The sequence below is a fragment of the Zalophus californianus genome, chromosome 16 (genome assembly GCF_009762305.2).
Source record: "Zalophus californianus isolate mZalCal1 chromosome 16, mZalCal1.pri.v2, whole genome shotgun sequence".
NCBI classification, from domain to species: Eukaryota; Metazoa; Chordata; class Mammalia; order Carnivora; family Otariidae; genus Zalophus; species Zalophus californianus.
Genome location: NC_045610.1, coordinates 61455519 through 61475802, shown reverse-complemented (window position 1 = coordinate 61475802; position 20284 = coordinate 61455519). Strand labels below are relative to the sequence as shown.

The 20284-nt window shown below is 58.2% G+C and overlaps 3 protein-coding genes and 1 non-coding gene across 5 annotated transcripts in view; 3 read left to right on the top strand and 1 right to left on the bottom strand.

Annotated features, from left to right (window-relative positions):
• Nucleotides 1-20: 20 nt before the first annotated feature.
• On the top strand, nucleotides 21-5198 carry PDE6G (phosphodiesterase 6G). Its single transcript, XM_027567613.1, has 5 exons — nucleotides 21-111; nucleotides 1108-1336; nucleotides 3479-3774; nucleotides 4154-4194; nucleotides 4625-5198. The coding sequence occupies exons 3-5, from the start codon at nucleotides 3629-3631 to the stop codon at nucleotides 4699-4701; spliced, it is 264 nt and encodes an 87-aa protein (XP_027423414.1). The 5' UTR covers nucleotides 21-111; nucleotides 1108-1336; nucleotides 3479-3628; the 3' UTR covers nucleotides 4702-5198.
• A 1234-nt stretch (nucleotides 5199-6432) lies between these two features.
• Nucleotides 6433-10795, bottom strand: TSPAN10 (tetraspanin 10). The gene is given in 4 exon segments (XM_027626448.1): nucleotides 6433-6597; nucleotides 6599-6905; nucleotides 8475-9067; nucleotides 10760-10795. Coding segments are annotated over 4 exon segments (1101 nt in total).
• A 5123-nt stretch (nucleotides 10796-15918) lies between these two features.
• NPLOC4 (NPL4 homolog, ubiquitin recognition factor) overlaps nucleotides 15919-20284 on the top strand; it is a 61766-nt gene continuing 57400 nt past the window's right edge. For both annotated transcript variants that reach the window (XM_027624980.2, XM_027624979.2), the window contains exon 1: nucleotides 15919-16076. In XM_027624980.2, the coding sequence (XP_027480781.1) occupies nucleotides 16062-16076 (15 nt within the window). In that variant the 5' untranslated portion in view covers nucleotides 15919-16061. The remainder of the gene's footprint in view (nucleotides 16077-20284) is intronic.
• On the top strand, nucleotides 19342-19450 carry LOC118356411. The gene has a single exon (XR_004819720.1). It is a non-coding gene; the product is annotated as a U6 spliceosomal RNA (small nuclear RNA).

Genomic DNA, 20284 nt, shown 5'->3' with positions numbered 1-20284 from the left:
TTCTGTGTTTTTCTCTGTAGGGCTTACATTACGTTGTCAAAGAAAGCAGGTGCAGCTTGCCATTGAACTTTTATCGAGAGCCTGCAGCTTTCACCAACCTGTAAGGGTGAAGTAAGTTCCATTTTTTTGACGATCCACGTGACGACGCCCCCAGGAGTCCCCTTCCATGTCCCAGCACCCCAGAAGTCCTGCCCCAAGGTCAGCTCTGGTTATTCTCGGTGGCAGAGGGAGGACCGTCTGGTCCCATGAAGTTGCTATTGGCAAAGTCCTTGGCAGGCATGAACACCTGTAGGCAGCCTGGGAAGGGCCCCATTCTTCCAGCTGCAGGCCTCCTTGGGGAGATACCCATTCACCAGTAGAAGGCTGTGGATCAGCCCACAGGGGCCTGAGCCTCCAGTCCTTCCAACCCACTTAGACATGATGATCGAGGCAGTTGATCCGGGTGTAAGGACTCAGAGGCCTCCAGCATTAGCCCTAGAAATCAGCCTCCCGGCACTAGCCACGGGACCATTCAGCCCGGGAAGAACTTTATCTTAGGGCCCTCGTTGCCCATCCCCATCTCCTGCTCACACCCATCATGGAAATTGTCCCATCTTATCTCCCCCCCCCCCCAACGGTTCCAAGCGCTGATACCAGTGTCCTGGATGGGGCAGGGGTTAAAGGAACTTGTGTGTGTTTTATCTCTCCTCGTTTAAAAAAAAAAACTAAGATTGCAGCATAAATTCATGAGGGGTTTGAGCTGATAAACAGGCCTCTCCAGGTAGGGGCCTTTAACAGAAGGCTGATGTATCCCATAGAGATGTGTGGGCCAGAGAATGGAAGCAAAACACAGTGCCCGGTTAGACACCCATGGTTCAGGCTGTCTTTCTGGACAGCTGTGTGCCCTCCAGAAACAGTTTATGGTGACATATATCTATTAGGCTGTATCTCAGAGAGCATCTCATTTAATGTATCCTCATACAGATTCAAAAACGTCCCAGAAAGAGAAAGATTTTCCCCAGGGACAGCAGCACAGCACAGCAGCACAGCTTGGCAGGCTCTGGGGCTCTGAAGGGGTGGCTTATCTCAGAGACGTAGAGGTTTTCCGTATTTTTCTCCAAAATTCAGATTTATAAGGGGTTTCCTGTATGGACCTGGGTACACGTACATGCGTACATCCGAAGGATCCTACCAAGTTAGCCCTACTGTGGAATGCAAGAGTCACAGCGAAATCCTGTGCCCAGGGGCAGCCGCTGGCCTAGCTCCTCGCAACAAGGCGGACTCCTCCTCCACGTAGCACATGGCGGCCGAGGATGCCCGTGCAGCCCCAGCACCAGGCTCGCCGAGACTCGCACAGGTGTGGGTCTTGTCTGCTCATTCATTTGTCTCTCAGGCGCCGGTTGACCACCTGTGATGTGTCTGGCACTGGGGTCCGGTAGGAACATCTGCCACACTCACTCTAACGTGGAAGACAGGTTACCACGAGCATTATCCGATGTATCAGCGTGAACAAGTCCCAGCTGCCGTGCAGTCCTATGAGATAGGCATCCTGGTCTAGCCCGAGGGGTGGCCCTGAGGAAATGGTCCTGGGGCAGAGCTCTGACGTTTCAGGAAGAGGGAGCTGAGGGAACGAGGAGAGGTGCACAGTACACCAACAGACAGAGCAGTGGGTGCAAAGGTCCTGGGGTGGAAGGGCTGGGAGCATGGAGAACGAGGTGGAGGGATAAAAGGTGAGCTCAAAGAGGTAGGTAGTGACCAGACTACACAGGACTTTGGGGGCCGTGAAGGCAGATCCTTTAGAGGTCAGAGAACTGAAAGTGGGGAGACCCAGGATGGCAGCCGGTGCAGTTTCTTCTTGGCTTCCAAGACGAGCAGCTTCAGGAGTGAGTCTTGCCCGTCCGGCGGTTTGTGTTGGCGCATCCCATCTTCATCCCGACCCCATCCCCAGGCCCTTGCCTGCCCCTGAGCCCCTTCTCTCGTCTCCCTGACCCTCAGTGGTGGTGCCCTCCCGCCGCCCTCCTGAGTGGCCCTGACAATCTCATTAGTGTCGTGTCAGGGGACGGTCCTAACCGGCTTACCCAGGCGCAGGATAAATGCCCAGCCGGCACCCTGCTGGGGAGCCTGGCCACTCAAACCCGCGGCCCCCTGAGACCTGCCCAGTGCTTGGTGAGTACTGACCTTCCCCCAGTCGCCTTTCTTGCCAGCCGTTTGCCCAAGAGAGTTGAGTGTCTGCACAGAGGGTGGGGAGTTGGGCTTTTCACCGCCACACCGACGGCTGGGTCTGCAGGCGTCTGTCCACTGCCCCAGTCAGAGCATTTCCCCAGCCGGTCCCTGTCAGCTCCCCCAAATTAAAGGGTGGTTGCAGGCAGTCCCCAAGGCCAGCGATGGTCTGGGGACCTTGGGCCATACACTCTCAGCTAACTTGAGTGGTCATCAGCCAGAGACTGGACTGGGGCTGGGCCGGCTGGGAGAGTCTGGACCATGGTTTCCACGAGGCCAGCATCTGACGGGGGGAGTTCCGTCCGGGTCAGGGCTGTGTGCACCGGGCCCCATGGCCTGGGACTGGGGAAGGGGTCTGGCTGGGCCTACACCATCTAGGCTGTGAGGGGTGGGCATAATGGGGTCTGAGCTGCCGGGACCACCAGTGCCGGTCACCCTGGGCCCCATGTACATCCTCCCTGGCTGGTGCGGGTTCTGGCATGGAGGATGAATGTTAGGGAGGAAAGGTCCATGGGGGGGGGTGCACCTGGTACTGGGTGCCCACCCCCACCACCCAGCCTGCCTTGCCCGCCAGCCGGTCTCAGCCCTGATGCTCTAGCCAGCAGCTGGTGGTAGCCCAAGGCTGGAGTCAGGCACTGTAGCCCACAAGACCAGAGCAGCAAAGGGAACCCATGAGGTGGGGCCTGGGGCATCTAGTGCCAGGGGCTCCTGTCTGTGTCCTGTGCTTAGCCCCAGAACCTTCTAGGCTCATGGCAGCCCTGAGGGATTAGAGTTGCCCCTCTGGTGCTAATAGGCTTAGGGGAAGCGGAGTTGCCCTTGAGCAGGGTCAATGGGGCTTAGGGTATCCAGGGAGAGGCAGAGGGGAGGTCACCCTGTGCAGTGGGTTCAGGGACACCAGCAGGTGACACTATGCGCCCAGGGCAGTCTCCAAGCACAGTGAGTGGCCAGGGGATTTACCATTAGAGGGAAGAAACTGCAGGGGGCTGGTTGCACAGCTCAGCTCGGGACTTCTCCTGAGAAGGCACCCTGCCCCCCACTTCTCTGTCACCCTTCGTTGGCACTGCCAGATGCCTGGCATGCCACCAGGAATGAGGCTGAGTGTCCCTACCCCGGGGATTGGGGTGGGGCACGCAGAAGGGGAGACAGCCGAGGGGGGTGCACCAGGGGAGCCACCGGTACTCTCATTCCCCCTGCCTGACCCCAGGTGCAGGCCCACGTGGAGATGGCGGGGGGCTGCCATTGCGGTCACGCTCAGGGCCTCCTGGGTTTCCTGTTTCAGGACTTCCTCTCTTCTGCTGGGTTGAGACCTGCAAGGGGGGCGGAAGCAAGGGGGCTGACCAGGAGCCCCCCAGCCTGGTGTGCCCCCAGCCCACGGCGCGAGGGAGTCTAGAAGCCAGAGGTTGCTGTGGGGGTCTCTGCCATCCTGGCCATGAACCTGGAGCCGCCCAAGGCCGAGATCCGGTCAGCCACCAGGGTGACGGGGGGGCCCGTCACTCCCAGAAAAGGGCCCCCCAAATTTAAGCAGCGGCAAACCAGGCAGTTCAAGAGCAAGCCCCCCAAGAAAGGCGTCCAAGGGTAAGCAGAGCTGGTGGAGGGCCAGCTGCAGGCGACACGGGAAGTGTGTGTGTGGGGGGAGTACACTGTAGAGCAGGGGGCTGGGCCACCCTTCCCTGGCTGGGGTCGTTCCCAAGGGCCCCCCTTTCCTCAGCATGGGGGGCAGGAGGGCTCGGGGGCTCCTGTCACCCTCTACCTGTTACTGCCAAATGGATCTGGAGGCCACGCTCACTGCCGCTCAGGGACTCAGCCGCAGCCCACCCGCCGGCGTATGTCCCTTGCACACTCACGGCCAGGGCGCGCTGGCAGACCCAGGGGCCGGCGCTCAAGGGCACGTATGCCCCCGTGCACCCCCAGTGCCCTCTTCCCGGCCACTGGCCCTGACCACTGTGTCCTGCAGGTTTGGGGACGACATCCCCGGAATGGAAGGCCTGGGAACAGGTATGATGGCTGCCCGGGTCTTCCCAGGTGCCCCCCACTCTCCCGCCTGTCCACGCGCCTGCGTCCCGTCCTTACTCCGCTTCCCCAGCCGAAGCGTATCTAGAGCACTGCCTCGAGCCCGTCCTTCCTCCTCTGCCCCAACGTCAAGGCTTAGGCCTCACGGAGGTGGGGCTGCTCCCATTCAGTGGGTTCACCGGGTACCTGGGGGGGGGCTGGAAAGCAACAAGGAGGCCCTGCTGCCCCCCCGCTCCTCCCGGCTGCACCTGTCCTCTCCCACTCAACACCCTCAAGCTGGCGTGCCCTGGGGGAAGGACTCCCCACCCAGGACTTCTGCTCTCACCACTCGGGGTGTGGACAACAGGGCGTGGAGGGGGTGGTGGTGACCCCTGGGGCCATGAGCCTCCTGGTGCCACTGTTCCTTCTCCCGCAGACATCACGGTGATCTGCCCATGGGAGGCCTTCAACCACCTGGAGCTGCACGAACTGGCCCAGTATGGCATCATCTAGTGCCAGAGCCTGACCCAGAGCCTCAGGGCCGTACCCCCTGCTGCCCACTGCCACCCCTGCTCAGGATTCCTGCGAGGAGGCCGGCCCCCCTGAGGGTGTCCAGGTTGCCCAGTTTGTGTCTGGAGACCCTTGCAGGGTGGCGACCTCAGGCCCCCAGATGCCAGTTACCAGAAGCCCACCAGCTCCCTGTAGGACACCCCGGGGCCAGTCAGGCCCTGCTTAGCTTCCGAAACACTGGCCCCCAGACCTTTTCTCAGGGCTGGAAAGCCAGGGCAGGGTGTCCCAGGAATGTCCTCACAGCCCGCTCCCGTCCTGCTGTGTGGTGGTGAGACCAAGCTCCCCTCGCTAGCCCTTCCCAGCTGCTGCCCTTGGGTTGGAGCGGGGCGGTGGGGGAGTCCTGGTGGCATCCGACCAACACCCCTCCAAACCCATCACCGGCAGGAAACATCCTTTCCAACATGGCCCAGCTTGCTGTCCCTGTTTCAAAATAAACTTCGCACGCCCCGGAGCGCTCAGCTGGAGTGGGTTGTGTTGTGGGTGGGGGCAGGGCCCGACCGTGTGGGTCTCCAGCAGGAGCGTAGGGATGAAGGGGCAGGCTGGTGGGCGCAGCAGGGGCCTGGCCAGGCTGAGAGGGAAAGAAACCCACTAAACGCTGCATCTGGGCCTGTGGTGGCCGGGGGTCCATGCGGTAAGGCCGGCTACGCTGGGAGGCAGTCGCGTGCATGCCCAGCCCCTGGAGCAGGCCTCCCGAAGGAGGCGGACGAGGCCCTGCAACAGCTCATGCGAGGAGGAGGGAGCCCTCAACCCTGCCTCACAGGTGAGGAAACAGGCGCAGAGAGATCGGGGAATTCGCTTAGTGGCCCAGCCAGTCTGTCCTTAGCTGTCCAGTACCTCTGGCCAGGCGCCCACCCGGTGACCTAGGGTTCCACGCCTGATGCCGCACCTGGGGGGATCGGGCGCACCTGTGCACACAGGGCCTGGTGAAACTGTCCCTAGCAGCAGGCGCCATCCGGGAGCCCACCCAGTGTGTGTCCACCTGGACCAGGTGCGTCTGTGGGGCCTCTTCACACAGCAGGGACCAGATGGTGACTCTTGGGAAGGGCCCTCTGGGGTCCCATTCATGTGAAAGCCAGAAAAAGCCATGTAACCGAAGGTGAGGAAGGCCGGTCGGGGTGCCCACAGGGAGGAGGCGAAGCAGCCTGCCGCGGCTGGCTCCTGACCTGGCCGTGGGTCTGCAGGGGTTTACAGAGGGACGAGTTCCTCACGCTGCCCACTTGAGACGGGTGCCATTTACCATATGAATGATAACAGCTCAGTAAAATTTATTCCCGCCTGGGCCTCACCCTCGGCCACCACAATGGACGGGAAGGGGCCAGGCGGTGGTAACGGAGTGGGGCCACTGGGGTAGGCCTCAGAGGCGGGGTCAGAATGGGGGTTGGGGGCAAGCATCAGAGGTGGTTGGAGGTGACAGTCAGGGGTGGGAGTTGGAGTTGGGGGCTTGCCAGCAGGATTTCATCCAGTCCTCAGAGCCCCGTACTCTCCGCACCGGCCAGGTAGCTTTGCCTGGCATCCCCCCGTAGGAGGTGTGGCTTACACAGGCCACGCGGTGTTTGCAAGGGCTCCATGGTGGAGAACAAATGTCTCCAAAAGAGAGTGAAATCAGGCGGTGGTACAGGGGCACATCCTTGCAGGGCCTGACAGAACCGGGAAGGAGGTGGGCATGCCCTGCCCTCAGGGAAAGGGGCCCCTGTGGAGTGGGAGGTACAGCAGGTGGAGGAGGCCCGGGTGCCTGAGACCCAGCGTGGTTACTCCGACACCTTCCCTGGGTGTCCTACGGGGCTGTCGGCCCTGGGCCAGTTTGGCAGGGGACCTTTCCGTCCCCACGGTTCTGGGGCTCTCCACCCCCCACCTGGCGGACAGCCACGGCCCTCACCAGCTGGGCGGCCAACAGGAGCTCCACCCCCTGGACGACCACAGCCACGATTGTGCAGGCACCCACAGCCCGGACATTCCTGTGCAGCCACCCTCGGAGTGGAGGGCCACAGCCCTGCAGATGCACCCGTCTCTGAGCGGCACCCTCATCCAGGCCCAGAGCTCCGAAGCCACACGGGTGGTTGACAGCCGCGCCATCTTCCCCGGGGTTGATGCAGCAGGAGGCAGGAAGGCTGCAGGCCTGGACCCCAGGGGAGCTGCAGTTAAAGTACCTGTAAGGGTACATCTGGGCATCGGTCTGGAGGGCAGGGCCTGCTGTTCGGGGCCCGGCACTGAGTCAGGTGTCTCTTACCGGCCCTTCAAACGTCCACGCCCCACAGACACACATGTACATAGGCACACGCACTTGTGCACACACAATAACCAGCTTCCTGTGATTCATCCCGGCACCCGGAGGCCTCTGCACGTGCAGGCAGATGTCAAAGCCTCTTGGCAGGAAGGGACATATTTGGTGAGACGGTTGAAGAGGAGACAAGCACGTGATGAGGGGTGGGAATCAGACAGCCTTGCCCGATAGGGGCTGCTGAGTTGGTCTGAGCAGGCAGAACTGGAGGGGAGAAGATGAGCTGAAGCCTGGGAGAGGTCGCCGTGCCCGTCAGCGGGTCGGTGCGGGAGGCTAAGGGGCAGCGCTCGGCAGCCACGGGGCTCTCCTCACAGCCCCCAGCTCCAGGCAGCCTCCAAGCGTCCCTGACCTTTGACTGGGGTCCACGGTCCTGCACCTGCCCTCCCTCACAGGCATGCCCTCATCCCCCAGAAGAGTGGGCCTCACTAAGGCAAGGACTCAAAAGCCAGCAGGATGGGTGACCATGTGACACCACAGGGGGCTGCCACCAATCCGAATTCACAGCCCACGAATGGGAAAACCCGTGTGGATGCTTCTAGAACGCTTGTCACGTTTCAGTGACTGCTGGACACAAGTGGCTGGTTTTCAAGTCTCTGTATGACTCCATCTCTCATGGTCAGTTGTCCTCCAGCAGAATGTAAAAGATACAGTGCCCAGTGTTCCTAAATAGACAATGCTTACACACACCACTCATACACACAGACACACGCACACACACAGACAAGCATGCACACGCACATGCATGCACACAGACACACAGACATGCACACACGCAGACGCAGAGACAGACACACACACCACCATGCACATGCACATGCATGCACACAGAGACACACAGACATGCACACACGCAGACACACACACACACCACCATGCACACACACATGCACGCACACATGCAGACATACATACACGGACAAACATGCACGCACACAGACACACAGACATGCACACACGCAGACACACATACACGGACAAACATGCACACGCACATGCATGCACACACACATAGACATGCACACACGCAGACACACATACACGGACAAGCATGCACACGTGCATCCGGGCACACACAGACACGCACACATTCCCATGCTGTGGAGGGAGAACTGTGGAGTCCGGAATGATGTCCCCACTTAACTGAAGTGCATTTGACATTGAGACGTCTTGTATGATGACCTTACCAAAAACGCTCGCCAAACTGACTTTCTAAGTCTGCTGGCTCAGCTTCTCCACTAAGATCCCTGTCCACCTGGTCCTGGTTGGGGGGAGCAGAAACACTCGGGGGCCCACGTGTGTGCACAGGCATGTGTGTACACACTCGTGTGTGCGTACAAGTGAGCATGTGTGCGAGTGAGTGCATCCATGTGAGTGCACATGCAGTCCGGTCTGCTGACCACTGGGGACTCCCCCCTTCCCCGTGGGCTACAGGACTCACAGGTTCCACGTCCAGTCCCGATAGGAGGACACCCCACAGCACTGCAGCCCCAGCTGGACCTGGTCAATGAAGAAGCGCAGGTCCGGGTCATCCTGATAGTGGGTGATGGCCGCACGCAGGGTGGGCTCCAGGCCATCCTGCAGCGGGCCCCAGAAGGCCACAAGCAGGGCACCCACCACAGCCTCCAGCGCCAGGAAGGCGATGAGACCCCCAGAGAAGCAGTGCAGCAGGCAAGCATTCTCGCAGAGGGCACCCAGGCAGCCTGCCAGGCTCACTGCACTGACCACCAGCCCCCCCAGTGTCAGTCCCAGCAAGGGGTCTTCGGGCAGGGCTGCCCCCCCGCTACTCCCCAGAGACCCTTTGACAGCCAAGCCCCAGAGCCCAATGGCCAGGGCCAGCAGACCAAGCAGAGAGAAGAGGAAGTTGAACAGGAAGGTCAGGTACTTCAGGCAGCTGCTTCCCAAGGGGAGAGAGGGGGCCGGGTCTCCCCCAGGGCCTGCCCTCCAGACCTGGTCCTCTCGGGGTGCCGGCCTAGGGTGTCTTGAAGTGAGTGGGCTGCTCCTGGGGAGGGGCTCCTCCTGGCACCCGGCGCCCTGTGGAGGAAGAGGAACACACAGGGAGACCTCACCAGCAGGACGTGATAATCAACGGGGAGGTCACCTCCTCGTGGCCAGGGGAAGAGACTGGATAGTGGATAGAGGAGGCTCGGGGACCAGAGATGGCTGGGGAGGACCATGGCGGCCTCCAGGCTTGTCGCCCGGCCAGGCAGCAGGGGGACAGGAAGGGCCTGTCTCCTGCGAAACGGAGGGACTGCTGCACCCTGCCAGTTCACAGTGGAGAGTAAGCGGGGCAATACTGGGAGACCGGCGTGGCACGAACACACGCCTGTCCCTGATCCCCTCTGTGAGATGGAGGATGTGGTCCCGCAGCAGAGGCACGTGGCAGGTGGCCGGAACAGCATCTGTGTGGGTTGGGCTGGACACACAGTCCAGAGAGGGGCTTCCCCACCCAGCCCAGGAGGTGCAGGCACTCCAGGCAGAAGGGCTGGCCCAGGGGGCTGCCCTTTCTGCTTCCCCGCCTCAGCCCAGCCCCACTGTCCCAGGACCTGCGCAGTCCGCCCCACTCTGAGCGCAGACACGGTGCTGGGCCAGCCAGCCTCCCAGAGCAGGGAGGAGACCAGGGCTCTGTGGGAGGCCGGGGCCCTGCCTTGCCCTCCAGCGGGATGCTCAGCCATGCTCTGGGGCACTGGTCGTAGCAAGTGTGGAAAGTAAAGAAGTGCTGACCCATCTCCCGCCCCCGGTTCTCCCACAGAGGCGTGGCTCATTGATCGTGAGGTTTGGAGAAGCTGCTGACTCCGTCCCACTTCGTCCCTTAACCGACAATCTCCATTTCAGATCTGCTTGCCCCCCACCCCCAACGCTCTCCACCGGCAGGCAGGTGTGGGAGAAACTTCCGTTCTCTCCCTGCAGGGAGGAGAGGGGCGGCCTGCCTTGAAATCTGGGAGGAGAATTCGGAAGCTGTGGCCCCACACCTAGGCAGGGCCTCCCTTCCAAACCAGTTAGTTTCCCAGGAAGAAGCTGTCCTCCACTCCCCACATCTGACCCTGCATTGAAACCTCATCCACTGTGAACTTGCAGGAGAGGAAAGGGGTATTTATCAGCCCCCCCAGACCCCAACAGTCAGTAGAAGCAAAAGGCCAGGCTGCTGGGTGCCAGGCTGGGGCGCCTGGGGCTGCCTGAGGCCGTGCGCGGGGGCCGGGAAGTTATCCTGCAGCTTCGCAGCCCGCCTGGAGGGGTGTCGGGAGCCAGAGCTCGCGGTCTTGCTTCTGGAGCCACAGGCAGCCGTGGGGAAGGGGCAAATGGGGCGGTAAGAAGGCCCAGAGGTCGCAGGTGGAGGCGGATGGGCAGGGCGCGAGGGAGGCGCTGAAGGCCCCCGGGAGCGCGTCCCCTGGGTGTGTGCTTTTCTCGGAGCGCGGGTACACCGCACACCACGTCAAGCACAAGGGCAAGGATAGGAAACATTCCCGAGTTGGGCAAAGTGCTGGGTGAGGATAAAGCACCTGATTAGTGAAACCCCCACCGCAATCTTAGCTCCTGGTGGGTGTCCATCTACTGGCTAGCCCCAGCACACAGAAAGGCTCAGGGTGGGGCCTGGGGCCAGGGTGGGTGAGAACGGGCCGGAGGTCCCCCCCTCACCCCGGCCCAGGGCGTTCGGGGGTGGAGAAGACAGTCCCAAACGGGGCGGGGGGTGGGGGTGGGGGTGGAGGGCACCGGGCACTGGCTTACCTGGGACAGCAGGGGGCTCCTTTCCCCCTCCTCCATTCTGCCCCAGGACAGGTGTGCTGGTCCGCTGCCTGGCATCTCTAGCTGGGCCCCTGGAGCTGTAGCTGCCTGCCCTCAGCCGTCCTGTGAGCTCTGCAGCCCAGGGCCCGGTGAGCCGTGAGCACAACCAGGACACCACAGTCATGGCCAGATCATGTGAGGCGTCACGCCGCCGGGCTTAAGACAGTCTCTGCTTCTGAGATGCAGACCATCCTTCTCGAGCGCAGATTTTCAGCCTTGCTCTCTGGATTCCCTGGAGCTCTGGGCAGGCATGATGCGGGCGGGGCTGTCACCCCATGCCCACCACTACCGGGCCCCCCGTCCATGCGGGCCTCGGCCTGGCGGGCCAGTGGCTGCTCCTTCAGGTCACCCAGGACATCAGACCCCTGAGAACTCGCTCGCAGAAACAATCCTGGGAGACCCACCAGCAGTTAAATGCCAGGTCATCCCCCAAGTTATTCACTGTAAGAATGGCACAGTGTCCACCGGCCAGATCACGTCCTTCCTGGTTTTGAGGGACGTGGGCTCCTTCCTCCTCCCGAGCTTCTCTTCGCAGGGGCAGACTCTGTCACAGTCCGCCTTGTGCCCTGGTGCTTAGAAGGACCCGGGCCACGCAGCTGCCCCGCGCACAGGGGCGCTCAAGGCTCCCTGACCCTGCCCTGCCCTGTCCTCTCTCCTCTGCTTGCGTGATGGTGGGAAGGCAGGCTCAGAGCGGATCCCCCCCCCCCACCGACTACCAGCTCAGCCACATAGCTCTCCACACCTCCCCCATGCCTTTCTGAAGTTATGACACGAATGTTGGTCTCTGGCTTGCAGGGACCTCTGGAGGCTGTGGGGGACCCCTGGGCGAGGCCACGTGCCCAGCCTGTCTTCACATTCCTCTCCGCTGCTGTTCCTTGGCTTCTTTTGTTTGACATTCGAGCCCCAGCCTCTCTTCCTCACTTTACCCAATCCAGCCACTTGGGCTGCTTGAGGCCCCAGGCAGCCCAGCTCTCACGTGCCCTTGGCCTTTGCCGTCCCCTGAAATCCCCACATCCTGCCCCACAAGTGGAGGCCTCCCCTCTTCTTTTGGGACACTCTTCTCTTCGTTTTGTAGTTATTTGTGTTCTTGTTTCATGCCCCCCACCCCCAGCTTCCAGCATGACAACCCCCCAACTGAGCCCAGTCTCGATTCCTGACCTGCAGGATCGGGAGGCTGGTAAATGGCTGTTGTGTGAAATCACTAAGTTTTGAAAGAGTTCATTTCACAACATCATTGTGACAACAGATTTACAATAGATATACAATTATACAATAGATAAATGGGACAATGGATCACTGATAGAAGTCCAGTAGTGTCCTGAGTCCTGGCGATACAGTGGAGGAAAAAAACCTGTCAACCCCTAGTCAGCAGGACCTTACCTCTGGTGAAGAGGAAGTCATAAAGCGAGGGAGGGGAATAGGTGAATATATGTGATTTTACACGGTGGTCGTCAGAGGTCTGAAGCCAGGACAGGAGGGTGAAGAGTCAGGGGGCTGTCATCTTATGTAAGGTGATCGGGGAGGGCCTCACTGTAAGGTGTCTGGCTCCTAGGTATGTACCCCAAAGAACTGAAAACAGGGACTCAAACAAATACATATCCACACATATCCACGGTAGCATTACCTACAATTGCCAAAAGGTGGAAACAACCCAGATATCAATCAAAGAATGGATGATCAAAATGTGCTCTGTGCACCCAATGGAATATTACTCAGCCATAAAAATGAGCTCTGACCCCTGCTACAAAGCGGATGGACCTGGAAAACGTTAACTCTCAGCGAAAGAAGCCAGACACTAAACTGCATATGCATATCATTCCATTGACATGAAATACTCAGAACAGGTAAGTCTGGTGGTTGCTGGGGGCTGGGGGAGGCGAATGGGGAGCTGCTGCTGAATGGGTGTGGGGTGTCCTTCTGGGGGTGATGGAAATGTTTGGGAAGTAGATACAGGAGATGGTTAATCACATTGTGAAAGCACGAAATGCCACCGAATTGTTCACTGAATAATGGTTGCATGTTGTGTGAATTTCATCTTAATTAAAAACAAAAAGAGGCGGTGCCTGTGTGGCTCAGCGGGTAAGCATCTGTCTTTGGGCTCAGGTCATGATCCCAGGTTCCTGGGATCGAGCCTGGCATCGGGCTGCCTGCTCCGCGGGAAGCCTGCTTCTCCCTCTCCCACTCCCCCTGCTTGTGTTCCCTCTCTCGCTGTGTCTCTCCCTGTCAAATAAATAAATAAATAAATAAATAAATAAATAAATAAATAAAACAAAAACAAAAACAGGAAGGGGAGAAACGTGGGGAAGGGAGGGGAACGAGCCAGGTGGGTTTTCTCAGGTGGGGTCCCCTCCGAGGGAGAGGGCGTGGGGTGAAGGAGCATCATGACCCGACTCCCGCTGTGAAGGGAGGGCTCAGGCTGTGGGGTGGCGTGGCGGGCTGCAGTTCAGGGCAAAGACAAAAGCTGCAGATTTGATCCCATGCAGCCAAGCCTTCACTCATCTCTTCCTCGAAGTGACAAACCCAGACCCCCTCGGTTGCTGCATCCAGCTCCAAGGCCGGGCTCTCGGGGTGACAACAATCACCTCTCCAGCAGTGTCTCACTCCTGTCCTGATACTGGGCGACGCTGAATGAATTTACAGTTACCAGCACCGGGAGGGACTTAGTTGCGTTTCCCCCAAATCCGTATGTTGAGGTTCCCAACCCCCAGAACCTCAGAAGATGATCTGGAGAGGTGGCCCTTAAAGAGGCAGTCAACTTAAAATGAGGCCAGTGTCCTCATACGAGGAGGGAACTGGGACACACAGAGATGCCAGGGATGCCTGAGCACAGAGGAAAGATACAGCGGTCGGCCAGCCAAGGAGAGCGGCCTCCAAAGAACCCGACGGGCTGTCTCCTTGATCTCTGGCTTCCAGCCCCCGGAACCAGGAGAAAATAAATTGAAGTTATCCCCTCCGTGGAATTTTAGGGCAGTCCTAGCAAAGCGATACAACTACTCATATAACTTAAAAAAAAAGTCAGCATAATACCCTCCCAGTACCGTGGAGGAGGTTAAAAAGCTAAGTACCAAACAGCAGATAACACACCTGTTGTCACGCAGTGCTTGCCCGTGAGCGCCCCAGGGGACCTCGTGGAGAAGCGGGAGTCTTGCCCGTCTGTAGAATGAATACGTTTGGATAGAAGAGAAGCGAAAAGATCAGAGGCCATTCTGTAAAAGAAGACGAGGAAAGATTAAGAGCGGAAGGATATGTGTCGGCGAAATGCAGCCCCGCACCCTGGTCTTTTAGGCAATCCTGCCTGCTCTCCCTCCTTTCTCGGATCTCGTGCCGCGCAGCCTTACGTCCTCTGGGCTATGGCCTCTCCCCTCGTCTCCCTGCTCCTCTTTCTGCCTCTCCATGCTGTCTTCTGTGCATTCGGCTTCCAGAGAATCCTTCTGAAACACAACGGAAAGCATGCCTTCTTTGCTCTCATCCCTCCAAAGGCTTTCTAACATAACACACTCAGAATAGAACCTAAAGGCCTTTCCACGTCTCACATGGTTCTTCCTGACGCAGCTCTCCTCTGCCCTCACTCATGATGCTCCAGCCACACCAGCTGCTTTGTTGTTCCCGGAGCACCCAGTACTTCCCAGGCCCCAGGACCTTTGCACATGCCTTCCCCGCGTCCTATTTCACTCTTCCCTCAGATACTTTATCTGGGACCCGCTCACACCTCATCTCCTCAGAGAGGTCTTTCTTGACCGTTTTATGTAAAATAGCCTCTCACTCTCCACCCCCTCCTCTGCTACAGTTGTTGGCTACAGCACATTGTACATTTAACATATTTGTTGTGTTTATAAGCTGCCTCCTGCTGGTAGATTCCATCAGAGTGGGGATCTCTCCTGCCTCTGCAGTCTTCCCAGCGTTAGCCATGCCACACGCAGAGTAATAGATCCTTGAGGTTGGGATGAATAGGCAAGCTGAACCAGAGGCTGAAACCAAGATGATAGAACAGATTGTGTTGTCAACACTGATACTGTTAACAGTGATACAAACCCAGGGAACTTAAAGAGTGGCGATGGGGAGGAAACGAGGTCGACTTTTTCAGCACAGGAGATACATAAATACAACCTGGAGTTGAGCCTTGGGGTTAAAAAAAAACAAAACAAAAACATAGATTCTGGCCTCCTGGACGTCTTTGTAACTTTTCCCCAAAGGCCTGGGAAAGGTCCGCTCCAGAATTTGCAGGGCCTGGTGCGACATGAAAACGGGGGGCTCCCTGTTGAAAACCATGACGAATTACAAGAGGCTGACAGCTAAGCCCCGGACCCCAGCGCGAGGCCCTTCCTGCCCGGTCGGTGGCCTGGGAAGCCGGCCCCGGGGGTAGGTCTCAGGATATCCCATCTCTGTGGCAAGGGACGCTGCCCTGAAATGCAGTTTATTTATTCTTTTTTTTTAAACCAAAGATTTTATTTATTTATTTGACAGAGAGAGAGACACAGCGAGAGAGGGGACAGAAGCAGGGGGAGTGGGAGAGGGAGAAGCAGGCTTCCCGCGAAGCAGGAGCCCGATGGGGGGGCTCGATCCCAGGACCCTGGGAATATCATGACCTGAGCCGAAGGCAGATGCCTAACGACTGAGCCACCCAGGCGCCCCTGAAATGCAGTTTAAATTCAGTTGTTTCTCTTGTGTTAGATTCGTGGAAATGCCTTCTTCACGTTTCCAGATCAGGACGGTGTGATGTCACCGTCCCGATACGATGCCTCTCTCTGGGACCCGCAGGACCTAGGGCATACGCCACGTCGCCCAACTATAACCCAGCAATGATGATTTCTGGGCGAGACTCGGACGCTTGCTTTTGTTTCTTCTCAGACCTTCCTGCGTTGCCCGGACTTTCGGAAAGGAGCGCGGGTCGCGAACGAAGTCTTCTTCCCTGGGGCCTCCTTTCTGCCCGCGGCGCGGAGCCCAGGACTCCGCGCGCTCGCCCCCCCGCGCCGCTCCCGCGGATTCGGGGCCGCCCCGCCTGCGCATGCGCGGGCCGTTGGAGGGCCGGAACTCGGTTTCGGGGCTGCGCGGCCGGCGGAGCGCGTTGGGCGAGGCGCCGGACGTCGCGCGGCGGTGGCGGCCGGCGGCGAAGCTGGAGCGGCGGTGGCGGCGGCGGCGGGAGGCCGGGGCTGAGGCCGGGGCCGGGGCTTCGAGGCCCGCGGGGCGGCAGGCGACGGTGGCGGCGGCGGCCCGGGGCTCCAGCCCGGAGACGGGAGCGGCCGCCATGGCCGAGAGCATCGTGAGTGGGCCGGGAGCGGGAGCGGGGCGCCGGGATGAGGCAGCAGATTTACCGGCGCGGCCTGTGGGGCGGCGGCCCGCCTCCCGCCTCCCGGCCCGGGGCTCGCGGCCTTCCCTCCGGCCGCTCCGCGACCGCCGGCGCCGCGGGTCCGCCAGGCCGGGTGCGGGGTGCGGGGGGCCGGGTCGGGGGCCGGGCCGGGTTCAGGGCGGCCGGGCCGGGTGCGGGGGGCCGGGTCGGGGGCCAGGCCGGGTGCGGGGGGCCGGGTCGGGTTCAGGGCGGCCGGGCCGGGTGCGGGGGGCCGGGGGCCGGGCCGGGGGCCGGGTGCGGGGGGCCGGGTCGGGTGCAGGGCGGCCGGGCCGGGTGCAGGGGGCCGGGGGCCGGGTGCGGGGGGCCGGGCCGGGGGCCGGGTGCGAGGGGCCGGGCCGGGTTCAGGGCGGCCGGGCCGGGGGCCGGGTGCGGAGGGCCGGGTGCGGGGGGCCGGGCCGGAGTCAGGGCGGCCGGGCCGGGGGCCGGGTGCGGGGGGCCGGGTCGGGTGCGGGGGGCCGGGGGCCGGGCCGGGTCGGGTGCAGGGCGGCCGGGCCGGGTGCAGGGGGCCGGGGGCCGGGTGCGGGGGACCGGGCCGGGGTCAGGGCGGCCGGGCCGGGGGCCGGGTGCGGAGGGCCGGGTGCGGGGGGCCGGGGGCCGGGTGCGGGGGGCCGGGGGCCGGGTGCGGGGGGCCGGGCCGGAGTCAGGGCGGCCGGGCCGGGGGCCGGGGGCGGGGGGCCGGGCCGTCGGAGCCGGGGCGCGCCCCAGCCTGGGCTCCAGTTCCCTCGGGGAGAGCGCTGTGTCCGGAGGGGGCCTTGTGGACGCCGTGGGCTGTAAGGAGGGGAAATCCGGCCGCTGACGTCTTCTGTCTCGGTGGCAAGGACGGTGTGGCAGCTACCTGTTTGAGAAGGGAGGTTCCGAGGATTGACCTCACGTTTTACCTGAAGTTAGGGATTGGCATGTCCCCCCCACCCTGTCCCCCCTAAAGTCAAGGAAGTCAGTGAAAATGAGAAAAATAAACCCCAAAACCAAAACAGTCCAGCGTTTACTTGTGGCAAGTTTCCTCTCAGAAGTAAATGTGGCTGGGAAAAAAATCAACAGATCAGTTGGACGGCAGAATTTCGGTGAACATTAAGGAGTATTTGGGATTTCTGGGGGGAAAGCAAAGCAGTATTGGGTAGCAAGCCGCATTCGTGCTTTCCCCCGCGGATGGCGTCTGCGGTTTTGCCAGGTGTGCGGAACGGCCTCCGCGGTCCGTGCTGGGCGGCTTGGGTCTGGGGAAGGAGCTCCGGTTTAAGATTTTCCTTCTCAGCTTTCCAGGGGCGCTGGTGTCTCTTCCGTTTTCCCCAGCCCGGGGACGGGCAGAGGGAATGTTGGCCCGAGAGAAACTTAAGATAGCGACTCCTTTTAAAACAAGATTTCCCAATCGCTGTTGACTTCTAGAAAAGGATAGGCATCTGAGTTCAAATAAATCTACTTTCAAATTTTCTCTTTACTGTAATAGTTTTAATTCAAGTAGCCACGGGCAAACGAGCTGTTTTAGAAAAGGCTGTTTTTTTACTAGTATGTATACAAGGCTAGGTGCTTGCTGATAACACTGGCTCTCCTCAGATTCCGTCTGCTGTGGCTGATTTTTGTCTTGCCAGTTCTTCGACTCTCCCAAGAAGTATTCTGGGCTCATTTTCTTAAAAATGGTGAAACCTAAGTTACCAGGAGGCTGTGTGTGTGTGTGTGTGTGTGTGTGTGTTGCCAGGTCTGTCTCTTTTGGAGTATTTTATTTTGTAGCCTGTGTCAGACACCGAGCGAGAGCTTCCCTCAGTACAAACTATGTTTTTCTGTTGGAGTTAAATACTGGGCTCAGTCAACAAACCTGGACTGCCATGTCCTGTTGTAGATGATCAAAGAGGATGACTTCCTAAGCTTTAGAACCCTCCAGAAACATGGAAGCCGGACCTTTAGCTCCTCAAGGAGTGTCATGCTCTTGTTCCCAAGTGAACAAAGGAACGGTCACAAAAGCTCCTGCAGAGAAACCAAGCTCTTAATGTGCCCCAGTGTGGGAGACAGATTTCAGAAACGAATGGAATTGGCTGGTGCCCATGCTGCGTATTATGAAGACGTTTTTCTAGGTTTTGAATCCAGAGTGAAGGGTAAAAGAAGAATTTGTATTTGTACTCTTCACTAATGCGCAGGAAAGTTAAACAGATGTAGTTAAGAAGCAAAAAGAAGATATTTTCTGCCTTAACAATTGGGATTTCATAAGGATTATTCAAAACAATCTTAAAAATTGAGAACAGTATCAGGGCAAAGCCTTTTCAGTCAAGTGAAAGTAGATAATGAGAAAGTCAGACTATTTTAGGAAAATCTAGATTAATCTTGTTTGGTAAAAGTGGACAGTAGATCAAAAGCCATTGTGGCATTTTATCGTGTATTAGTGAAATCTTTTTTTTTTCAATTAAAACTTTTTTTTTAAGATTTTATTTTTATGTAATCTCTACATTAAACATGGGGCTTGAACCCACAACCCAAAATCAAGAGTTGTAGGCCTCACCGACTGAGCCACCCAGGCGCCCCAGTGAAAATCGTTTTTAAAAAACAATGGTGTGTGGGCGCCTGGGTCACTCGGTTGGTTGGGCGACTGCCTTCGGCTCAGGTCATGATCCCGGAGTCCTGGGATCGAGTCCAGCATTGGGCTCCCTGCTCGGTGGGGAGTCTGCTTCTCCCTCTGACCCTCTTCCCTCTCGTGCTCTCTATCTCTCATTCTCTCTCTCTCAAATGAATGGATGGGATCTTTAAAAAAAAAAAAAAACGGTGTGTGGGCGCCTGGGTGGCTCAGTTGTTTTTTTTTTTTTTAAAGATTTTATTTATCCATTCATGGAAGAGAGAGAGAGAGAGAGAGAGAGAGAGGCAGAGGGAGAAGCAGGCTCTCAAGGAGCAGGGGGCCCCACGCGGGACTCGATCCCAGGACGCTGGGATCGTGACTCGAGCCGAAGGCAGTCGCTTAACCAACTGAGCCACCCAGGGTGCCCAGGGAGGGGAGGGCGCCTGGGTGGCTCAGACGGTTAAGCGACTGCCTTCGGCTCGGGTCATGATCCCGGAGTCCCGGGATCAAGTCCTGCATTGGGCTCCCTGCTTGGCGGGGAGTCTGCTTCTCCCTCTGACCCAACCCCCTCTCATGCTCTCTTTCTCTCTTTCAAATAAATAAATAAAATCTTTAAAAAAAAACAACCAAAAAAACAATGGTGTGTGCTCGCTTCGGCCGCACATACACTGAAGTTGGAACGATGCAGAGACGATTAGCATGGCCCCTGTGCAAGGATGACATGCAAATTCGTGAAGTGTTCCAAAACAAACAAACAAAACAAAAAATAGTGGCTTGTGACAATTTGTGTGTGTAAAAAGTTTTTTTTTTTTTTAAAGATTTTATTTATTTGACAGAGAGAGAGTGAGAGCAGGAGGAGTGGGAGAGGGAGAAGCAGGCTTCCTGCGGAGCATGGAGCCCGATGTGGGGCTTGATCTCAGGACCCTGGGATCATGACCTGAGCCGAAAGCAGACGCTTAATGACTGAGCCATCCAGGCGCCCTGGTTTTGTTGTTTTTTTTTTTAAAGTGTTGTTTTCAGTAAGTGCACAGTGCAGTAATTGCTAAGAAGAGAAACCATCATGAGTACTTGGTGGTGTATTCCTGCCTTTCTTCCTACTCAAGTCGTTGGAGCATCGTCTGCCTTGTTTGGGGCAGGGCATGCCTTTTCATGCTCCCTGACGAAAGCAGGAACTTGTTCAGTTGGCCGGGCATAGTAACTCACCTTCAGAAGGACTTTGATCTGTATAAAAATCAAGTCCTAGAAGATGATGCTCTTTGTGCAGTGTTCCAGGCCTGCCAACCATTTCAGGCTTGCCATAAAAGTATTTTTTTAAAACCCTGCTATGTTTACCATGATGTTAAACACCTTTATTTCTTTTCTTTTAGTTTTTTTCTTAAAGGGAAATAACAGATTAGAAGATATCCTATGATTCTTTTAGATAATTCTAATTTTTGCCTATAGATTCTAGAACAAAGAGATTTTTTATTTTTTATTTTATTATTTTTTAATCACTTGCGTTTTTTATTTATTTTTTAAGTAATCTTTACACCCAATGTGGGACTTGAGCTCAAAACCAGAGTCGGATGTTTCACCAGCTGAGCCA